Below are 18,469 nucleotides of genomic sequence, written 5' to 3'. Positions count from 1 at the left end.
TTTCACCATAGCCAGCTGATTCCCCCTACCCAGTTGGTTTCACTGTACCCAGCTGATTTCACCATACCCAGCTGATCCCCCCCCCCTACCCAGTTGATTCCAGCCTACCCAGCTGATTTCACCGTACCCAGTCGATTCCCCCTACCCAGCTGATTCCCCCTACCCAGCCGATTTCACCATACCCAGCTGATTTCACCATAGCCAGCTGATTCCCCCTACCCAGCCGGTTTCACTGTACCCAGCTGATTTCCCCATACCCAGCTGATTCCACCCTACCCAGCCGATTTCACCGTACCCAGTCGATTCCCCCTACCCAGCTGATTCCCCCTACCCAGCTGATTCCCCCTACCCAGCCGATTTCACCATACCCAGCTGATTTCACCATAGCCAGCTGATTCCCCCTACCCAGCTCGTTTCACTGTACCCAGCTGATTTCCCCATACCCAGCTGATTCCACCCTACCCAGCCGATTTCACCGTACCCAACTGATCCACCCAGCTTATCTCACCCAAGCCAGCCAATCACATTTATCCAGCTGATCCCATCTCATCCTTTCCCAATGAATTCCATACATCCATCCACCCAGACAATCCCACCCTTTACCCAGCCAAACTCATCACTTCCCGCCAATGAATTCCATACATCCATCCACCCAGAAGATCCCACCCTACTACCCAGCCAATCCCAAATCCCATCCAATACAATGAGATCCCTAACTTATCCTGCAAATTCAACCCTATCCTGCCAAATTCCACCCTACCCTAATATGCGTCAAATTCCTTCCATCCATCCACAGATCAGATCCCAGAAACCCAGCTGAATCCATCATAACAAGCCAATCCCATCCTGTCCTACATCTAGCCATTCCCCACCCTATAACCAGATGATTCAGTGTTGGCTGATTTTACCCAACTGATCCTCCTATCCCATCATCCCAGATGATTGATCCCACAACATATATTTGATTTGTCATTTGTGATCCAGCCCATCATGCCATGTCGTCCCATGCCATGCAAGATCATCATCTGCAGTACCAATTGGACTAATGCAATTTGCCCAACTGATATATGATCTGCCTAATCAATTCACCTAGCCTGCCTCAGACACCATCATCAGGTTACCTAATTGGAATTCCCACCTGAATTGCCTAACTTTTCATTATTCATTTTTCGTTCTACTTTTTGTTCCCACTGCAAGGTTCGCCATTTCGATTTCCTTTCAGCAATAACATTACGTCATACTACACTTGCAAGGTTTATGACTATTTCTACGCATAGTAGTAGATATTTGAGATCTCGAATTTCTACATCATTGCGTAGATTTTAGTTCATTTGCATATCTCCCTATTTAGTAGATATTGATGTGATAATGTGTTGTCGAGACAGTATAGGACAAATACAAAGGATTTCAAGACTAGAATTTAATGGAAATAAGTTAACTTATGCAATTTCGATATTCAGAATTAAAATAACCAGTATTATTGCATCATAAATTCTGAAAAATGTAACAAATTTCTGAAATTATATTAAAACTATTATATAGGGCTGTAAAATCCTGATATGAAAATGAAGAAAATTCAGATTAAAAGCAGAGATTTAGAAAAAATTCTCCAACGATTCTAGTCTACTCAGCAAAACATATAAATTTTCCTGGCTGTGTATTTTTTCAAAGTTGGGAAATCTAAAGGCTCTAATCTTAACGTCTTAAGTCTGCTGGAGAAAAATATTTGGCAGTTTTTTACCCTTAAGTTGTTGACAAACAGGAGCAAACTCTTCACATAAAAAGCAAAAAATCTGTGACTTTTTTCTCGGCTGTAACACAGGAATTTAAAACAGTTCAAATGCATCCATAAACATAATGTCATGTTTTGTCGTTGTATTTCAACATTTTACAAGTCATTACCATTAATTACCATTACCAACGATAAAATCCTTTATAATACAGTCACATGTCAATGAAGTTCTATATCTCTGACCATCGATGCATATTCATAAAAAACAAACAACCAAAGATCCCACATCATCGAGGGTCGGCCAAGCCGAAATTTCATAAACAACGACAAACAAACATTTCTCCTTCCACTGAATAAGGGAATGGCTTTCCCACCATATGTATACAGTTCATTTCTTCAGCTAAGATCCTCTTCTTGCAATGAAGCAACAACTCTGTTGAGCCTTGCCTGTCGATGAAAGAATAAAAATTCCATCTTCTTTCTTCTCATTCCGCAAGTTCAGCTGCTTTCTTCGTTTCTTTCCATCAAGCACCATCTCTTTTCAAAACACCAATTTCCCTTTTCAAAACAACAATAAATGTTTGTTGTCAACATTCGAATTTGGAAAAGTTCGAAAGCCCTTCGAAAGTCTTTGTTCGAGTCAATGCAATGACTTCTTGAAAAATGAGCGCCATTTGAACGCTTCTTGAACGCTTCCAGCCCGCGCTGATTTTCCGATCTCTTCTTTAGATTTCCTAACTTAAGGAGATAAAAACAAGGCTTATCTAGTACCGGTAACCAGGTGTATTATCTCCGTAGCTTTTAAGAATTGGTATATCTAAACGCACGAGGCGACACTTTTTGAAAAAAAACGAATTAAACCATCTGTAATTTCAGGTCTCTCCGCCGCGGTTCTAGGTTTGATCTGAGGAAGGGCGGACGGCTTTCTCAATCATTTCTGCGTTTGAAAGATTGGATATATATAGTAATTTTTCATTTGCGCTCCCCAGCGTAGGTGAGATTTTAAAGGTACATATACACGATAGCAAAACTGCTTCGCTCATGTATATTCGCTTCGCAAAAATTGTCCAACCGAGGCATCCTTTCAACTCAAAAATTCAAGATGAAATGGAAGAATTTGTTGAAAATTTCTATTCGTGTACATATACAGGGATTGTTGCCGGTGAAGATGAAGACACAGACGATTAAAACGTGGATTTCGAGCCTTGAACCAGAGTGCCCTCAAGATGTTAACAAGGATGAACAGTCGGATAATAATGAATAAAAACCCAGCGAAAAAAAAAAAGTTTTGAAAATATGGAGTTAGATGTTGTTAAAGAATAAACAAGAAGCCGAAGCGGCGTGAAGGCCCAGCTGACGTGGCAATAACCAAATGTCGTTTGTATCGGGTACCTTAAGAGAATCAATGTTTGCGGAATCGTATTTTTGCAATTTTAGGGTTTAAAGGAAACATCGAGTCTTATAATCCTAATGCACATTTTCGGCAGAGATTGAAATACGGAACATTGAACATTCAAAAAGTTAAAAAAGTGAAAAATGAAAAGAAAGAAACCAGCTGCGCTGGAAGGTCAGGGGAAGGTCAGCAATGATAAATGATACGCAATATATGTATATAATAGATTTGCTTTATGTTTTTGTTACTAGTATGAAAGAAAAAATCGGTTTAAATAAATTCACAAACTTCAAATGTCAAATGTTGACCGTCAAAGTTTCAGAAATATCGATTTAACCCGTAGCATCATGAAAAACATTCCAAACTTATTCAAATTTACACATGAGCTGTATTTTAGTATCCTTTATTTAATGAATTACAACATAAGTTTACTTGAAAAAATTCTCTGTCAGGTTTGAAAAATCCAGCCACCGACCGTTTAGAGCGATAGATCCAAAATTGTCCATTTTCACGGGTTGCACCATGAAAAACATTCCAAACTTATTCAAATTTACACATGAGCTGCATTTTATTATCATTTAATGAATTACAACATAAGTTTACTTGAAAAAATTCTCTGTCAGGTTTGAAAAATCCAACCACCGATTGTTTAGTTTATTTAGAGTAATAAATCCAAATTTGACCATTTTCACGGGTAGCATCATGAAAAATATTCCAAACTTATTCAAATTTACACTTTAGCTGCATTTTAGTATCCTTTAATGAGTTACAGCATAAATTTACTTGAAAAATTCTCTGTCAGGTTTAAAAAATCCAGCCACCGACTGTTTAGAGCGATATAAAATCCAAACTGACCATCTTCACGGGTAGCATCATGAAAAACATTCCAAACTTATTCAAATTTACACATGAGCTGCATTTTATTATCATTTAATGAATTACAACATAAGTTTACTTGAAAAAATTCTCTGTCAGGTTTGAAAAATCCAACCACCGATTGTTTAGTTTATTTAGAGTAATAAATCCAAATTTGACCATTTTCACGGGTAGCATCATGAAAAATATTCCAAACTTATTCAAATTTACACTTTAGCTGCATTTTAGTATCCTTTAATGAGTTACAGCATAAATTTACTTGAAAAATTCTCTGTCAGGTTTAAAAAATCCAGCCACCGACTGTTTAGAGCGATATAAAATCCAAACTGACCATCTTCACGGGTAGCATCATGAAAAACATTCCAAACTTATTCAAATTTACACATGAGCTGCATTTTATTATCATTTAATGAATTGCAACATAAGTTTACTTGAAAAAAGTCTCTGTCAAGCTTGAAATATAAAACTCCAACATCCAAATGCTCCCACTTGCTCCCTGACCTAAAAAATACTTTGCCATAAAGAGAATGAAATTTGACTTTACTACCAATTCAATCCAATATAAGAGTAGGTCAAACATAGTGCGGGTAGGCGAGGCAAAAATTCTAAATCGGCCGCTGGTTTAGCCTGGACTACTGGACTTGTTAATCTATTGCGCGTACAGGCTCCGACAAAGCCAAAATCTTTTCGTTCAGTTGCTTTTTAAAGGCCCACTTGCGCTGCGCGGCTGGGCCAAATATATATAGATGCAACATGAAATTCTTGTTTGAAAAATACCCCAGTGAAAATTTTCATCGGGCAGAAGTGACAAAAATCTTAGCAAGTGACGAATACTTTTCCCCGACGAAAATTTTCCCTGACGAAAATTTTCCCCGATAAGGTACGAAATGAAATGATAATTGAAAGATAATTACCTCAGCTATTAGTACTAGTAATAACAAGGTATGGAGGGTGATTAGGGAATAATAGTCCCGAGGTTCGTTGAAAACATTTCAAAATAGCCTGAAAGTAGTGAAGGCTACCTTATCGGCCAAAACTTAGTCGACTATAATTTTAGTCCCTTAAATTATTAGTCGGCCCTAATTTTAGTCACCTCGACAAAATTTAGTCACTAAGGGCCCACTAATAATTAAGACCAACTAAGCCATTTCTAAATTTACAAGCAGATGGAGAATAGAAAAAAGTTTAAAATACTGCAAAATAAGGAAAGCTTAATTGTAAACTTTTAATTTGGCCCAAATTTTTAGTCGGTCCAAATTATTAGTCGGCCCTACTTTTAGCCACCAAGCCAAAATTTAGTCACTTAGGGCCGACTAAGTTCTTTTTACTTACTTTGTTCATCGCATATTTTTTGAAGTTCCTTTTTAACACCCCTGTCTCAGTAACCCGGCGGAGTTAAGCTCACCGGGGTGGCTAAGAAAATTACAGGATTTCACCGGGCTAGATTTTTTGACTGAATAAATTCGTCGGGTTGGAAAATTTGAGGTAAATTTTCACCGGGGTACAGTATTTTAGATAAAAACTTTTTGATGCAATGCTTTTCTTGAAGCTAATATTAAGACATTTCAGGTTTATACTCCCTGCTTTTACTACTAAACGTCAATTTGGCAAGATTCAGTCAATCCAAGCTGAGAACTGTTATAAAATGTTTTTTTCGGTTTTGTTTTGTCAATACAGGGTGGGTTAACTGGGTTTAACTTTGAAAGTAATAGAGCAATTTTTTTTCAATTTTAGCCCTCCTTGATCGCCTAAAACAGGTCTGTTTTAAGGTTACTAAGCGTTATATCAAATGAAATAAAATGTAGACATTTAAACAAAATATGCTAAATATGCTTTTGTTTTTCAAATGAAGAAATTATAGGAAAAACATACCACTTTTAGTAACGGTAAAACAAAAAATAATATCTTCACTATAACACCCCTGAATCAGTGGCCCGGTCAGATCCACCCCGGTGAGTAGCCCGGTGAAAAAAATGCTCCAAAATAGCCCAAATTTAAGCCCCGGTGAGGAAAAGAGTTAACCCGGGCAATAGGGCCAAAGTTTTCCATAACCCGGGGAAAAAACAAAAAAACAGTGGCTAACCCCGGTTGGAAATCTGGTGAATCTGATTTCCCCGGTGAAATTCTATTATTAACATAACTTAAAATTTCACTTTGTCAGAAAAGTGAAACAAAAAAAACATAAAACTGAAGTTAGAAACTCACTCCTAATCAAACCAAGCACTTATCCACCATCAAGCTTGCGACCTTGTTTTGACCTAACTGAATGGGTACCGCGGCTTTGCTACCATTTTCATAGGAGCTTATGTACCAATTTTCTTTTTTCCGCAAATGAATTTTTTTTTGATAGAGTAAAAAGTGATCAACGCTAGTCTTAGAGAGCCACTAATTGCCGATAATACTCCCAATCGAATCGATTATGGACGGATAATATGAAGAGCAAAACTGTTTTTGTCGATGACTTGGCTCGGAAGATAAGCGTGGGAACTTCAATCGAAATTCTTGGAAAATAAAAGTAAATTTTTTCTCAGAATATTGTCAGGAAATTTTTTTGGGGGTTTGATAAAGTTGTTTCTGTGGGTTATTGTAAGTATAGTAAGTATGGAATTATATAGGTGATGTGAAGGTGCTCTCTTATCTTATATATATATATAATATGAAAAATAAAATGTTTTCTCCTGTCAGACCTACAAACAACAAAGAGTTCTTTTTTCTCTTAGAAAGACGATGTTACAATGGGTCCATTTGTTTCATCACCATTTATGCCACTTATGCCACTTATGTCACCTTTTTCCCATTTGTTTCATCAAAATGTGTTCAAAAGTGTTAAAAAATACTTACATTTTTACCACCTTAATTTACATTGGTCATTTGTGTTCTTTGTGTCAAAAGTGGAAGTTTGCCAAGCTTTTCCAAGCAAAAAGAAATTCGCATTTGTTTCTGCTTTCTGGGTCAAAAGTGGAAGAATGTTATTGTAAATGGCGGCAATAATCGAATGCATAATTACGATGCGTTCCACTTTCGTTTTCTTGTTAGTTTGTTTATATTTCCGACATAATTTATGCGGCCATTATTGACGTAACCAAGAGTTCGCAAAATGGTAGACTTTTGCCATTTTTAACACGGTTTCCATTTGTTTCACACGATGGTGGCATTTGGGGAAAAGATGGCAAAAATGGAAGTTTTGAGGTAAGAAACAAATGGACCCAATGAAGGGGTAATTAGTCCTCTCTGGGTCCCTCTGTCTTTCTCCTGGCTTGGGACAGGCTGACTATCATTAAAGACAGTCAGGCGATATATATCTTCTGAGATATTCCAATAACTAACTACTGACACTGAACCTTTACAGCGGGTTTTCAATTTTCTTTCCAAATGCAAATGGGTTTATACCCAAACAAACCAAGCGATGCTTCAAAATGATGCGAGGGGTATTGTATTGACGAAGTGTTTGTTTTGATTTGTTGCTTGTTGTTTTTTCACTTTTTCCACCATGCCATACAACATTTTCAGAAAATTGAACCTTTTTTTAAAAGACGAGAATTCTTTTTGTAAGGTAAGGAGAAAATGTATTTGATCGAAAAAATACGTTGTTATGTTTTTGTTGCGGGTTAGTTTGTTAGGAGAAAGAAAAATTGATCACGGGTAAAAAAGCGCAAAGGCAGGGGTTATTACAGATTTTTTCAAACCATCTGTTTTTTTCTTTTTATCTAAATTCTTATAGATATCCTTCGTTCTAAATTTATAGGTTTATATTTTTTATTTGTTTGCTTGTTTGTTTTATTCATGTTGTTTGTAATACGTCTGTGTTGTACGTGTGTGTTTCCTGTTTTTATTTTGTGTTCTTGTGTTTTATCATTTCAGCCTTTTAAGATATTTTGGCTGTGGAGCTTAGCTCTTATACTATACATCTTTATGGTTTCTAAGGGGGGGGGGGCAGGAGGTTACACGTAGGCGAAGTGAAACTCGCGCCGGAGTGAAATTGGAGACTGAAGTGAAATTTTAATCCTGTTATACTTCACTTCACTTTAGCTATTTTCACTTTGCCTTTACTTCACCTTCACTTCGGGTAAAAATAAAAGTTGATTTTTTTCTGTTTCAAAAGCATAGATCTCTTGAGACGAGGTGAACTAAACCATATCTGAGAAGAAAGAATGATAAGAATCATTTTTTCCGATCAAAAATTAGAAAGAAAGTTGCAAAAATTCAGTTCACTTTACCTAATTTTGAGTTACACTGAGTTACACGTTGTTTTTCACTTTTTTCACTCCAGAGTGAAATTTCACTTCTGTCTGTGTATATACAACATGTGAGTTTTGTGTATTGACCGAAGTGAATTCACTTCACTTCATTTCACTTCACTTCAGCAGTCCGAAGTGAAAGCATACGTGTAACCACCCCCTAAATGGAATAGCCCATCATTGCAATTATTATTTCACAACGTTGATTAAAGTTGGAATTATACTGTTTTTTTTTTGAGGCAGAATGGATACACATGCAATTATATTTTTCCATCTAGCCAGAAACAAAACAATATTTTTACAGAAATTGTAGGAAAGGAAAAAAATGATGAAGTTGGTATAAAAGATCAAGAATGGCCTTATTGCTAAAAATCTAAAACATCCATCAAACTTTTCAAATGCAATTGATAGCAATTAAAAGTAAATGTTATGTAAAATATTTCTGGAATATTTTTAATTCTTTTGGGTTGTAGTGTAGGAGGAAGAATTCATTGGTTCCTTTTTTGTCATGAACCAATATCTTTATAACAACTATATCTATTTCTATATCATTGTTCATTATTCACATTTTAGGATAAAATAATGTCAAGTAAGAGAAAATCAGAAAAATCTGGCAGCTCTTTAAAAAAAAAGAAGAAGAAGCTTGAGGTTACACTGTTCATCAGGAAAGATAAGGATGACAGTGTCCATCCTTTGCAATATGCACCAGGTATTTTGCCTTATGTAATGAATATTTTTAAATTTTAAGTGTTTATCCTCAGATCAATTTTAATTTTCAGTTAAATGTATTTCCATGCAGTTATCCACTAAGAACAAAATCAATTTTCAAATTATGAGTGACCCCTTAACGAAAATCAAAGATTTGGATTTAAGATGAAAACAAATATTTAGGTATGTGTCCATTATCAAGCATCAACATGATTTGGTAGTAAATCATGAGATAAAGGTTTTTTATATTCATCCCATATTTCTTACTCTTTGACGCTAGACTGGGAAAATTTTAAAAAGAAGCTTGAAGAGCTGACATCTACCAGCAATGTCAAGACAAGCTTAACATATACACAAGTATATGCTGGACAAAAGATCAAATGCCACCTGAATGGAAAAAGCTTTGAAACTTTCAACACATTCATAAAAAAACAAGCCCTTACAGGTATGTTTTATTTTTTATTTTCTGCTAGGCAGAAAAGGATTTTTCAAACAATTTCATGAATCAAAGAATATAATGATATATTAACTACATTGTCATATCATTTAAATGCATTTTAAAAGCTTTTTAAATTGGACTAAACGTATCATTTCATTATATATCATTAAATTTTCAGACACACCAGTTGAACTGAATATGGGAACGATTCCATTCAAACAAATAATGGATGAGCAACAACCCTCCAGCTCTTCAACGATGCAACATAATTCAAATAAGAGAACTAAACAAAAAGGTTGTAATTTTAATCTCTTAAGTACTAAACATTTTCAATCAGTAGTTCTTTTTTAAATTTTGATTCAAATTTGAATAGCGATCTCTTTTTATCAATGTTGTCTAGTCTATAAACCACATCATTTCAACTTAAAGTTGGGTCTTTCACCTGGGCTTTCAATAATCATCAGTATGCGAGGGTAAATATAGTGAACACTGCAATATTTTATTATGATTTTCAATCATTTTATCGAAATATTAGGTCGAAATAAGGCCAAATTGTATGCCAAATATTTTTATTTTTGAATAAATTACTTTACTTTGCAGATGAGATGAACGTAGAAACCATTGTTGCCGGATTAAATGAAAGAGATTGGGATATTTCATATGTCCATACTTTTGCTGAACAAGAACGAACGCAAGTTATGAAATATTTAGTAACGAAAGCTTTGAGCACAACCAAGTGTTCCGATTGCACAAACAGGCATGACATTAAATTTATTGATATAAATAAATTGTCCAGTGAAAACATCGAAACGTTGATGATTCCTACAGAAGTTAGAATGTTATCTTTGAAGAGGGCAATATTCGAAACAATATATGGAAATGGTAGCTTGCTACTGAATTGCTTGTATGCCCAATGCCCAATTTGTGGCACAATTGTATCTTTGGGCCACTTTAATGATATTTGTCAGAAAAAGGACCATTTAATTGAACATATCAGAGCAAAACACTTCAGTGATCCAGTGAGAAGTAGCCACAGAGGTTAGTTTGAAATTATGAAATATAATTCAGTATGCCGTCTAAAATATGTACAGTGACCCATCCATACGATCTCAGGGCTCCCAGCTGTCCTAAAATTAAAAGAAATTGGGGTTGTATATGAAGTAGAAAGATTGAAATCATTTTTCCCCATTTTGTCCCAAGAATCACCCTTAAATGTCTTAAAATTCTATTAAAAAAATGTCCTAAAATCCTAAAATTTGAGCTATAATTTTTGGTGTCTGAGAGGTATCAAAATTTATTAAAATTTTAACCATTTTAGGTTTGGGCTATATGTACATACAACGCAACGAGCAATATCAGACAAACAACAAGGTTTGTGAGATACCAAAAGGAGAGAAATGCAGCTCTGGTTCACTTCACAAATTCTGTCAAGTTGAAGTTCCAGGTACTGCCTGAATGTGTGCATTATTATTTAATTTATTAAGCTATTGTAGGTTTTTACAATTTAAATTAAAAGATTGAAGCTACGGCTAAAAAAATAGTTTTACCATTTAGCTATTGTCACCAAGACCAAGTTTTTATGTACCATGTATATGATAGAGACAATTCATTTAGACATTTTCATTTTTTCAAGGTACAAGAAAGTCACCTTTCGATAACAGCCCAATAACGCTGAACCCTCCCAAAATTCCAGAACCCCTGAAGTGTAAGGAACACTCGGATACAGATCTAACAAGTGCTGATATTGCTTTTAGTAAGTGATTTTAAATACTTTTTCAAGTACTCCTTTTCTTATTCTGTTTCACATATTTATTTTTATATTTCCTTGCACATTTCTATATATTTATCACATTGTGTTTCAGATATCACCACAAAAACAAGGCTCACGAATACCGAATTTACGCATTATATTTCTTCGCTGGCACCTCATATCAACGTTAGTGCCACAAGTCAGGCTCTCTTCAAAGGTCCAAATGCCGAAATAGTGATAAATGATACAGCCGATGCCGCCAGAAATGGAATAATTGGTAAGTAAATATTTTACTTAAAAAAACACCACTACTTAGATCCATTTTCTAGTTTTTTGGTCAGCAAAGATGAGCATTCATTTCCGTATATAATTTTCTTTGTCTTATTCTTTTTTGCTACTGACTTATATTATTGTACAATCTCGTTCAAAGGTTGATGTAAGTAATTCTGTGTTTTGGTGATTTTCTGTCATTTTAAAAAAGTCTACAACCTTATGATCGAGGTTGTAGGTTGCTAATTATTTTTGTACTAGCTTTCCAATTAAAATTTTACATACGTTTCTAGTACACATGAAGTGCTATTTCGCACATTTACACCTCTGGGCTCCTCATAAGCTCTTTAGCTCAGCAGGGAGCCTATTTTAGCCTATCTTGGCTGACATTCCAGCCTTAGCTGGTTTTTTTAGTTTAACTTTTGATATTTTTTTATTATATGCACATGCATTTTTATTCTTTTGATATGCTTAACTTTTTCTTTGTTAATTTTACATAATGTACGTTGATGTTTACCACTTACTTTCCGGAGAGAGACTTTTTTAAGTGGGTTAATCGACCGCTGAAGCGGTTATTTTACTATACACGTTTAAAAGTTGAGTTGAGGGAAATACCCTCTGTGTTTGACTTCCTCATCTCCGTTTAAAGATTTTAGAGTAGCGAGTTTTTCGTCTTGATTACAGAGCCTTTTGCCTTTTTCGTTGCGGACGCTGAGAATTCGCTTTTTAAAACCAATCAGATATGAAGCAAATAAAAAACTACCCTTGTATACCTGATTGGTTGAAAGTGTTTTGGGTTTTATATGAAAACTTTTATCAATATGTGAATGAAATATACTTTATTAATTGCATGAAAATTTCGCGGCATGAAAATTTCGCAGTCGAAGCCGAAATGCACATTTTGCGGCATTCCAAGAGAAAAAGTGTATTTTAGTGTTTTTGATGGATCTTTTTGCCAAAAATTAAATTTCGCTGCATTTTAATTTCGCGGTCGAGCTGCACATACATTTTAATTTGGCGGTTTTTCTAACTCGACCGCGAAACCGCGAAATTTTCATGCAACAAAGTAATATTTCTCTCTTATCTTTTATTTTTCCTTTCATTTATTATGTTGCAAGTGAGTTCTGAAGTTGTTTTTGATCTTTCAAAGTGAAATCATAATTTTTCGCGACAGATTTAGCCGCGTTTTTTACCTTTTTAACATTTCTTTAAACATGCGGTCGCCTGACAGTGTGTGTGTGTCCACACACTGACCTAGTTTTATTAACTATTATGCTAAGAAAAAAAGCAAGCTTGGATAACTCATCTGTCTCATAATTTTCCATCTTTCGTGTAATATTTTTTGTTAAATTTACTAGGCTCGTCATTGTATTTCTTTTGTATTGTATTTGAGTTTTTATTTATTTAGTTTTTTTTGTAAGTATAACTAGTATAAACTATTTTATGCCGATTCTAAACGCATTATCCTATCCATAAGTAAAAAAGAAAGTTATTTATAAAAGTTGTATTTAAAATGGCTGAATTTATTCTTATCTTCAGTACACTCTTTTTATTGGATTTCTTTGAATAAGAATCACAAGGCTTTTAAATCGTCAAATTTTAAGAATTATTTAAGAAATTAAGGAATCAGGCATTTGAATATTTCCCAACTTTTGGTTTCGAATTTTATTAGTGCTCAAGTTTCGGCTTACAAATACCAGGGTTTGTAAAAAGATGAGACGAAATAACGGAGCTGTCTTTGTTTCGAGGTTTGGATGCATTTGTTTTAAAAAGCGTGCAATTCCTTTATAAATTCACAAAAGAAAAGGTAGATTCATCCAATGAAAACGTTTCATTCTTTAACGAGCTGTCCGACTTTATTGGAGCCTTTCCGAGTTCGGAAAACATTCTTAGCATAACAGGAGTAGCTATGTCTAATACATGAACTTTGAATTGCAACCCAAAAACTTTAATATTGTGGATTATTTTGAATATTTCCTTTTCAAACTCTCTGAAGGAGTGTGTCACTCAAATCAAGACTGACAAACAGCTCGACATATCAATCAATTCCTTTAGCCGAATTTGCAATATTACATACTCCCAAGAGATGTGACACTTCATCGTCTTGTTTTAGATTTGTTGAAATCGTTAGATTTGCACTTTCAAATGCATCATCAACTACTTTTATGTGTCCAATGCTAGAACACACAAAAGAATTCAATTTGAAAGAGATTTGATAGTTTTACTTTGTATTTATAACGATTAATTAGTTCATTTCCAAATGAACAAATACAAATGCTCAACATTAATCCTGAACATCCATGAATGCAATTCTTATAAACAAAATGCAACAATGTTTTCTGGTATATACTATGTACACCTTTCCCAAGATTATGCCTTTTTCGTCTTTCTAAGTATTTTGTTTGGAATATAAACTTACTTATCTGAAGCTTTTACTATATAAGACCTTTCCTAAATAATTGATATCCAAAGATATTTTGGTAATAATATATATAAGAAAATTCTCATAGATCATACCAACATAATCATTTCACTTATTCTTATTAGTATCGTGTGGAGACATGCACCCCTGTTTAATGCAGATCCAAGAGATGTTCAACCAAGGACGAATTAATGATTCCCACCCATTCGTTCAAGAGATACAATATTTTTCGTCAATGTATGGAAACGTAGCCACTGATCCTGTTCGTGGTCTCACTGGGTTACATGAAAGATATCCAGGACTCATGTATCTCCAGGAAAGAATGCGATTAGCAACAAGTGGTAAAGCTGCTTACAATATCTACCTGGGAAAGCATGGTGTCGGCAGTACAAGGAATGTTTTGAAGAGTAGCCAACCTGTTCTCCCGAAGCCAGAGTCTGTTTTTCACTTTGGCTTGGCTCCTTCTTCATGGATGAAAAAGCAGGTTTGTCCAGCCCTTCATGATGGAATCATAATTCAATTTCTTTTGACCCTTCTTGATGTCATGCCTAATGTCACCAAAGTCAAGCTGGAAACGAAAACATCCTGCACATTGTATGGTTGTCTAATTCTTGACCAGAAAGGAATTTCACCTGGGGCCGATGAGTATGATGGTATGATTTATGGAATCACCCCTAATCTTGGACCTGATGACGTGTCCAAATTGTGTGAAAATGGATATCCAGAAATGCTCAAAAATCTGATTAGAATGTTTACAGAGAAAAATTTGAAATGGGTGAAACAAGTGGAAGTTTTCATGATCCAGATGCTCGATATATGTGTTGCTGTACCTATTGCATCGTATGGTCTTGATGAGACTGGTGAAGCAGAAGTTGTCACTGGTAGAATGGATGAGGTTTTTCAATATGCAAACGCATGTGATCAATGTTTGAAAATCTCAATATCTTCCAAACAACCCCCGTTTTGTGAAAGTTTTTGCCATGATTGTTTTCAGAAGAAAATGGTTTGCGCAAAACATGAAGATTTGTATGATACATGGAACCCAGATAATCGCCCTTGTTTACAATGTCTACATTCCAAGAAAAGATGTACTCGCTTCAAAGTCTTGGTATCAGTATCTGACATGGATCCCTCGTACGAGAAATATGGCAAAGCAGTGTCCTTTACCTTCGAAGAATTCTTAGCGGGTAATAAATTGGGTACATTACATCTTCATGACATTGGCCATAATATCAAAAACGCGGAAGCATCGTTGGAGAGAGGTACACAATTTGATGGTCACTATTCTTACGATAGCGTGGACCTAGCCGTTGTACTTTCTTCCGTCGACCAAGAGGATTACCATTTTTTGAATGCAGGATTGTCACACAGAGCCGTTCTACAGTATGACAAGCAAAGTGACGAATTGTCGCTCCAAAGGATATCAGCCAATGTCACCAAGTCACTTTTTAAGGTAAAAACGATCCTGAAAACAGACATACCGGAGCAGAGAAGACCCTGGTTTTCTGAAGGGCATGATCAGATAGACAAGCCACTTTTTGTTGCGGTCAGCAGTTGTGGTTTGGTTTTTGCTTCCGATGATCAACGTCAAAATGTCTTCTTCTACCGTCCATCTGGTCTTCCTAGGAAAGTAAATTTCATTGGAAAAAAATGTCTAGAGGATACAAACCCCGCAGACGATCCTCTACTGGTGTCACCAAGTAGTGCCTCTAACACCATTTGGAAGGCTGCATCTGGTATACTATTTTTCAGAAATGACAGCGCGGTTCTTGTTGCTGACTTCGGGTTCCGGACCATCAGAGTTATTCAATGCATAAAGGTCGTAAAGTCAAAAGTAGCGGAAGAAAAGATCAAAAGCATCCCGATCACTAGTTTGCGCAAGTTTCCAAATTCAAAGATATCGGTGCATGCTTTCAATGTCGAAAACAAAGCATGTCTTGCTCCATTTGGTATTTGTGAAACAAAGTCCAAGCATCTTGTTGTTGCTGATCCGATCGATCGAAGCATTAATGTTATCGATGTTGCTAAAGATTTAAAATCCGCAATTTGTCTGGCCTCAGTATCAGTTTTTCCTGAATCAACTGCGAAACTATTTGACTGTACAGAACTCTCTTCTGGTGAAATAGCTGTAACCGATCTACCAACTGAATCAAATGCGACACATCTTTTACACATTGTATCAATTTCTTCGAAGCAGGTTATCCACACGATGAATCAAAACATCTCTCCCTCTGGTTTGTGCACATTAAATGGTAAACTTGTAATCAGCGATACGAAATATCACGCCATCTACTCTTATGATTGGCCAAGTGATGATTTGAATCTAATTGTTGGTGATGTCGGCGTAGCTGGTTTTGAAGATGGACCTGCTCCAAAAGGTAAACTGACTTCTCCTATTGGTATTGTCGCTCGTCAAGCAACATTGTACGTGGCAGAACATCCTGAAAACTGGCAAGGTGGTATTCGCGTCTTTACTAACCTAAATGGACTTGTAAACGTTAAAGAAATTTGGCAAAATATTGCTCGTTGCTTTGGCATGATTTCGAAACGGGAAAGCAAGTATCTTGAAAAGAACCATATAGAGCCACCACAGAGTTTGAATCTTTTCGAAATGAATGCGAAGTTTCCCGATGTGGCTGAGCCTTTGCAACAACTGATTAGAAAAGTGAAAGAGATCCATGGGCATGAGAGGCTTAACATTACAGATGGCTCCATGGCGTCACAAACTGCGGAGGCCGTCTTTCGAACTATGAAGAATGGAATTCATTTTATCAATGCTTATTTTGTTCATTTGGAAGAAGAGAGTCTTCTCCATAAGATGAAAGCCAAATGCTTTACCACCCGCCTCATTGAGTGTTTTTTCGGTCACATGACAACCAATGTGAATGGAAATAACCTAAGATACATGGATATCAAGAGAAGGTTAACCAACGATGCATTTACTTTCCTATTACCGTACGTCAATTCTGCAGATAGCGGGGTATCAATACGGACGGAAAAGGATCGTGTGGTGGAAACATACTCTTATAGCCAAGGTGATATCGAAATTAAGGATTCTGCGTTGATTTGGAAGCTAAGAAAGAAACAACGAGAACTTCTATCGATTGGGCGAAAAGGTGAATTGAAGAAAAAATACATCGAAAATCCAGAAGAACCAAAATCGGGAAATTTCAGTTTTGGAAACAAAAGAGTGTGCTTCGACTACATGGAAAAAGTACAACTTGAAGTAAGTGCTGCATCTAAAGTTTCATTCAGAGAGGTTAAAAGTGCATTGAAATCGAGACCAATGCGGAGATTGCGTGGCTTTTGCAAGCGGAAATTTGGTACCGCTCCAACAATTCTAGGTGTTCACTCTTCACGCCGTGCCATCGAAAATCTTCCTAACACCTTAACGCTATTGCAACAATGCCATCAAATAGGAAGTACCGAATTACAGTTGAACGCTTTGGCTGTTGGCGAGGTGTTAGTGATGAGGGGGTCCGATGGCTACCCCATAAATTTTATCCAGTTAACGCAGGTGTGGAATATAGCTGATTTAAAACACAATACCAAAATAGTTGGAAACTTTTTGGTCGCTGCAAATGATGATGAAATCGGTACCGAATCTGTCATGTTCTTCAAAGATCCAAATTGGGAAGGGGGCAGTCAACCATTCAAAGATGCTGTGCTTGATAAAGACGGGAGCATCATCACTGTCAGCATGTCCTTGGATATGTCTGATAATACCGTCACCTACATCTTGCCAAGAAGCGACTACGACGAGATTGTCAGTCTGTCAATTGAATTTGAGAACTCTTTAAACAGAACACCTGCGCAGCCTGAAGAAGAAACCACCAATGAAGAACAAGATACCGTCGAAAAACCAGTCGAACAAAATGAAGACGAACGGGAGGATGATGCCGATGAAGAGGAACAGCAACCATTTGTTGGAAGAAGACAGAGAAGAAATCGGGGAAACAGATATGCTGGTGTGATTGCCAGCTTATTACAATGAAGACTTTTTGTCGCGTACAGTGAACTAGATGACAACGTCACCCGTTAAAATAGACTTGTTTTATATATTATGACTGTTTAATCTCTGATTTCCCGGGCGTATAATAGGTTGAAACAAAGTAACTAAAACATTTTCACATTTTTTCTTCGATATTTCTGATATCAATTTGCCAACAAAGATCCGGGTCATTTGTCATCAAAAAAACTTACCAACACTTGTTTAAGTAGGTTCATAGCCTACAATATACTTACAGAGAACCTTCGCGTAATCCAAATCGATTCTCCCCTCTTTTACTATTTTTTTAAAGGGGTATCTTTATCTATTTGTTAAGTGTAAATCAAGTAAGCTAATCAGTGCCGTAGGAGGCGGTAGTTGTAGTATTTCTAATTAATGGAAATTAGTAGTAAATAAAACTTTTTTTTCCAGAAAAGTCTATTTCTAATGCGTTTTTAGACCATCTAGAGGCTCAAATTTTAAAATTCCCCCCTCGGGACAAACCATGGTTGGCCCTCGCGGCGTCACTGAACTTTACACTCCCCAAAACAAAAATGCTTCCTACGGCACTGCTAATGAAGAACCTATTGCACATTTTAATGTCGTCGTCACCTTATTAGAATAATAATATGAAGTGTCTGGAACTTTTGATT

The 18,469-nt window shown here is 36.1% G+C and overlaps 1 protein-coding gene across 1 annotated transcript in view; it reads left to right on the top strand.

Moving 5' to 3' along the window:
- The window catches only part of LOC136815967 (uncharacterized), a 30,169-nt gene extending 12,158 nt beyond the window's left edge, over positions 1–18,011 (top strand). Inside the window, exons 3-10 of the mRNA XM_067072390.1 lie at positions 8,813–8,948; positions 9,228–9,392; positions 9,565–9,681; positions 9,987–10,424; positions 10,705–10,830; positions 11,020–11,139; positions 11,249–11,413; positions 13,954–18,011. Coding sequence (XP_066928491.1) covers positions 8,813–8,948; positions 9,228–9,392; positions 9,565–9,681; positions 9,987–10,424; positions 10,705–10,830; positions 11,020–11,139; positions 11,249–11,413; positions 13,954–17,822 — 5,136 coding nt within the window. The 3' untranslated portion in view covers positions 17,823–18,011. The remainder of the gene's footprint in view (positions 1–8,812; positions 8,949–9,227; positions 9,393–9,564; positions 9,682–9,986; positions 10,425–10,704; positions 10,831–11,019; positions 11,140–11,248; positions 11,414–13,953) is intronic.
- Positions 18,012–18,469: the final 458 nt, after the last annotated feature.

This window comes from Clytia hemisphaerica, unplaced genomic scaffold (genome assembly GCF_902728285.1).
Source record: "Clytia hemisphaerica strain Z4C2 unplaced genomic scaffold, Clytia hemisphaerica genome assembly, whole genome shotgun sequence".
In the NCBI taxonomy this organism is placed as follows: Eukaryota; Metazoa; Cnidaria; class Hydrozoa; order Leptothecata; family Clytiidae; genus Clytia; species Clytia hemisphaerica.
Note: the sequence above shows the minus strand (reverse complement) of the source record. Positions and strands in the feature narration are given on the sequence as shown.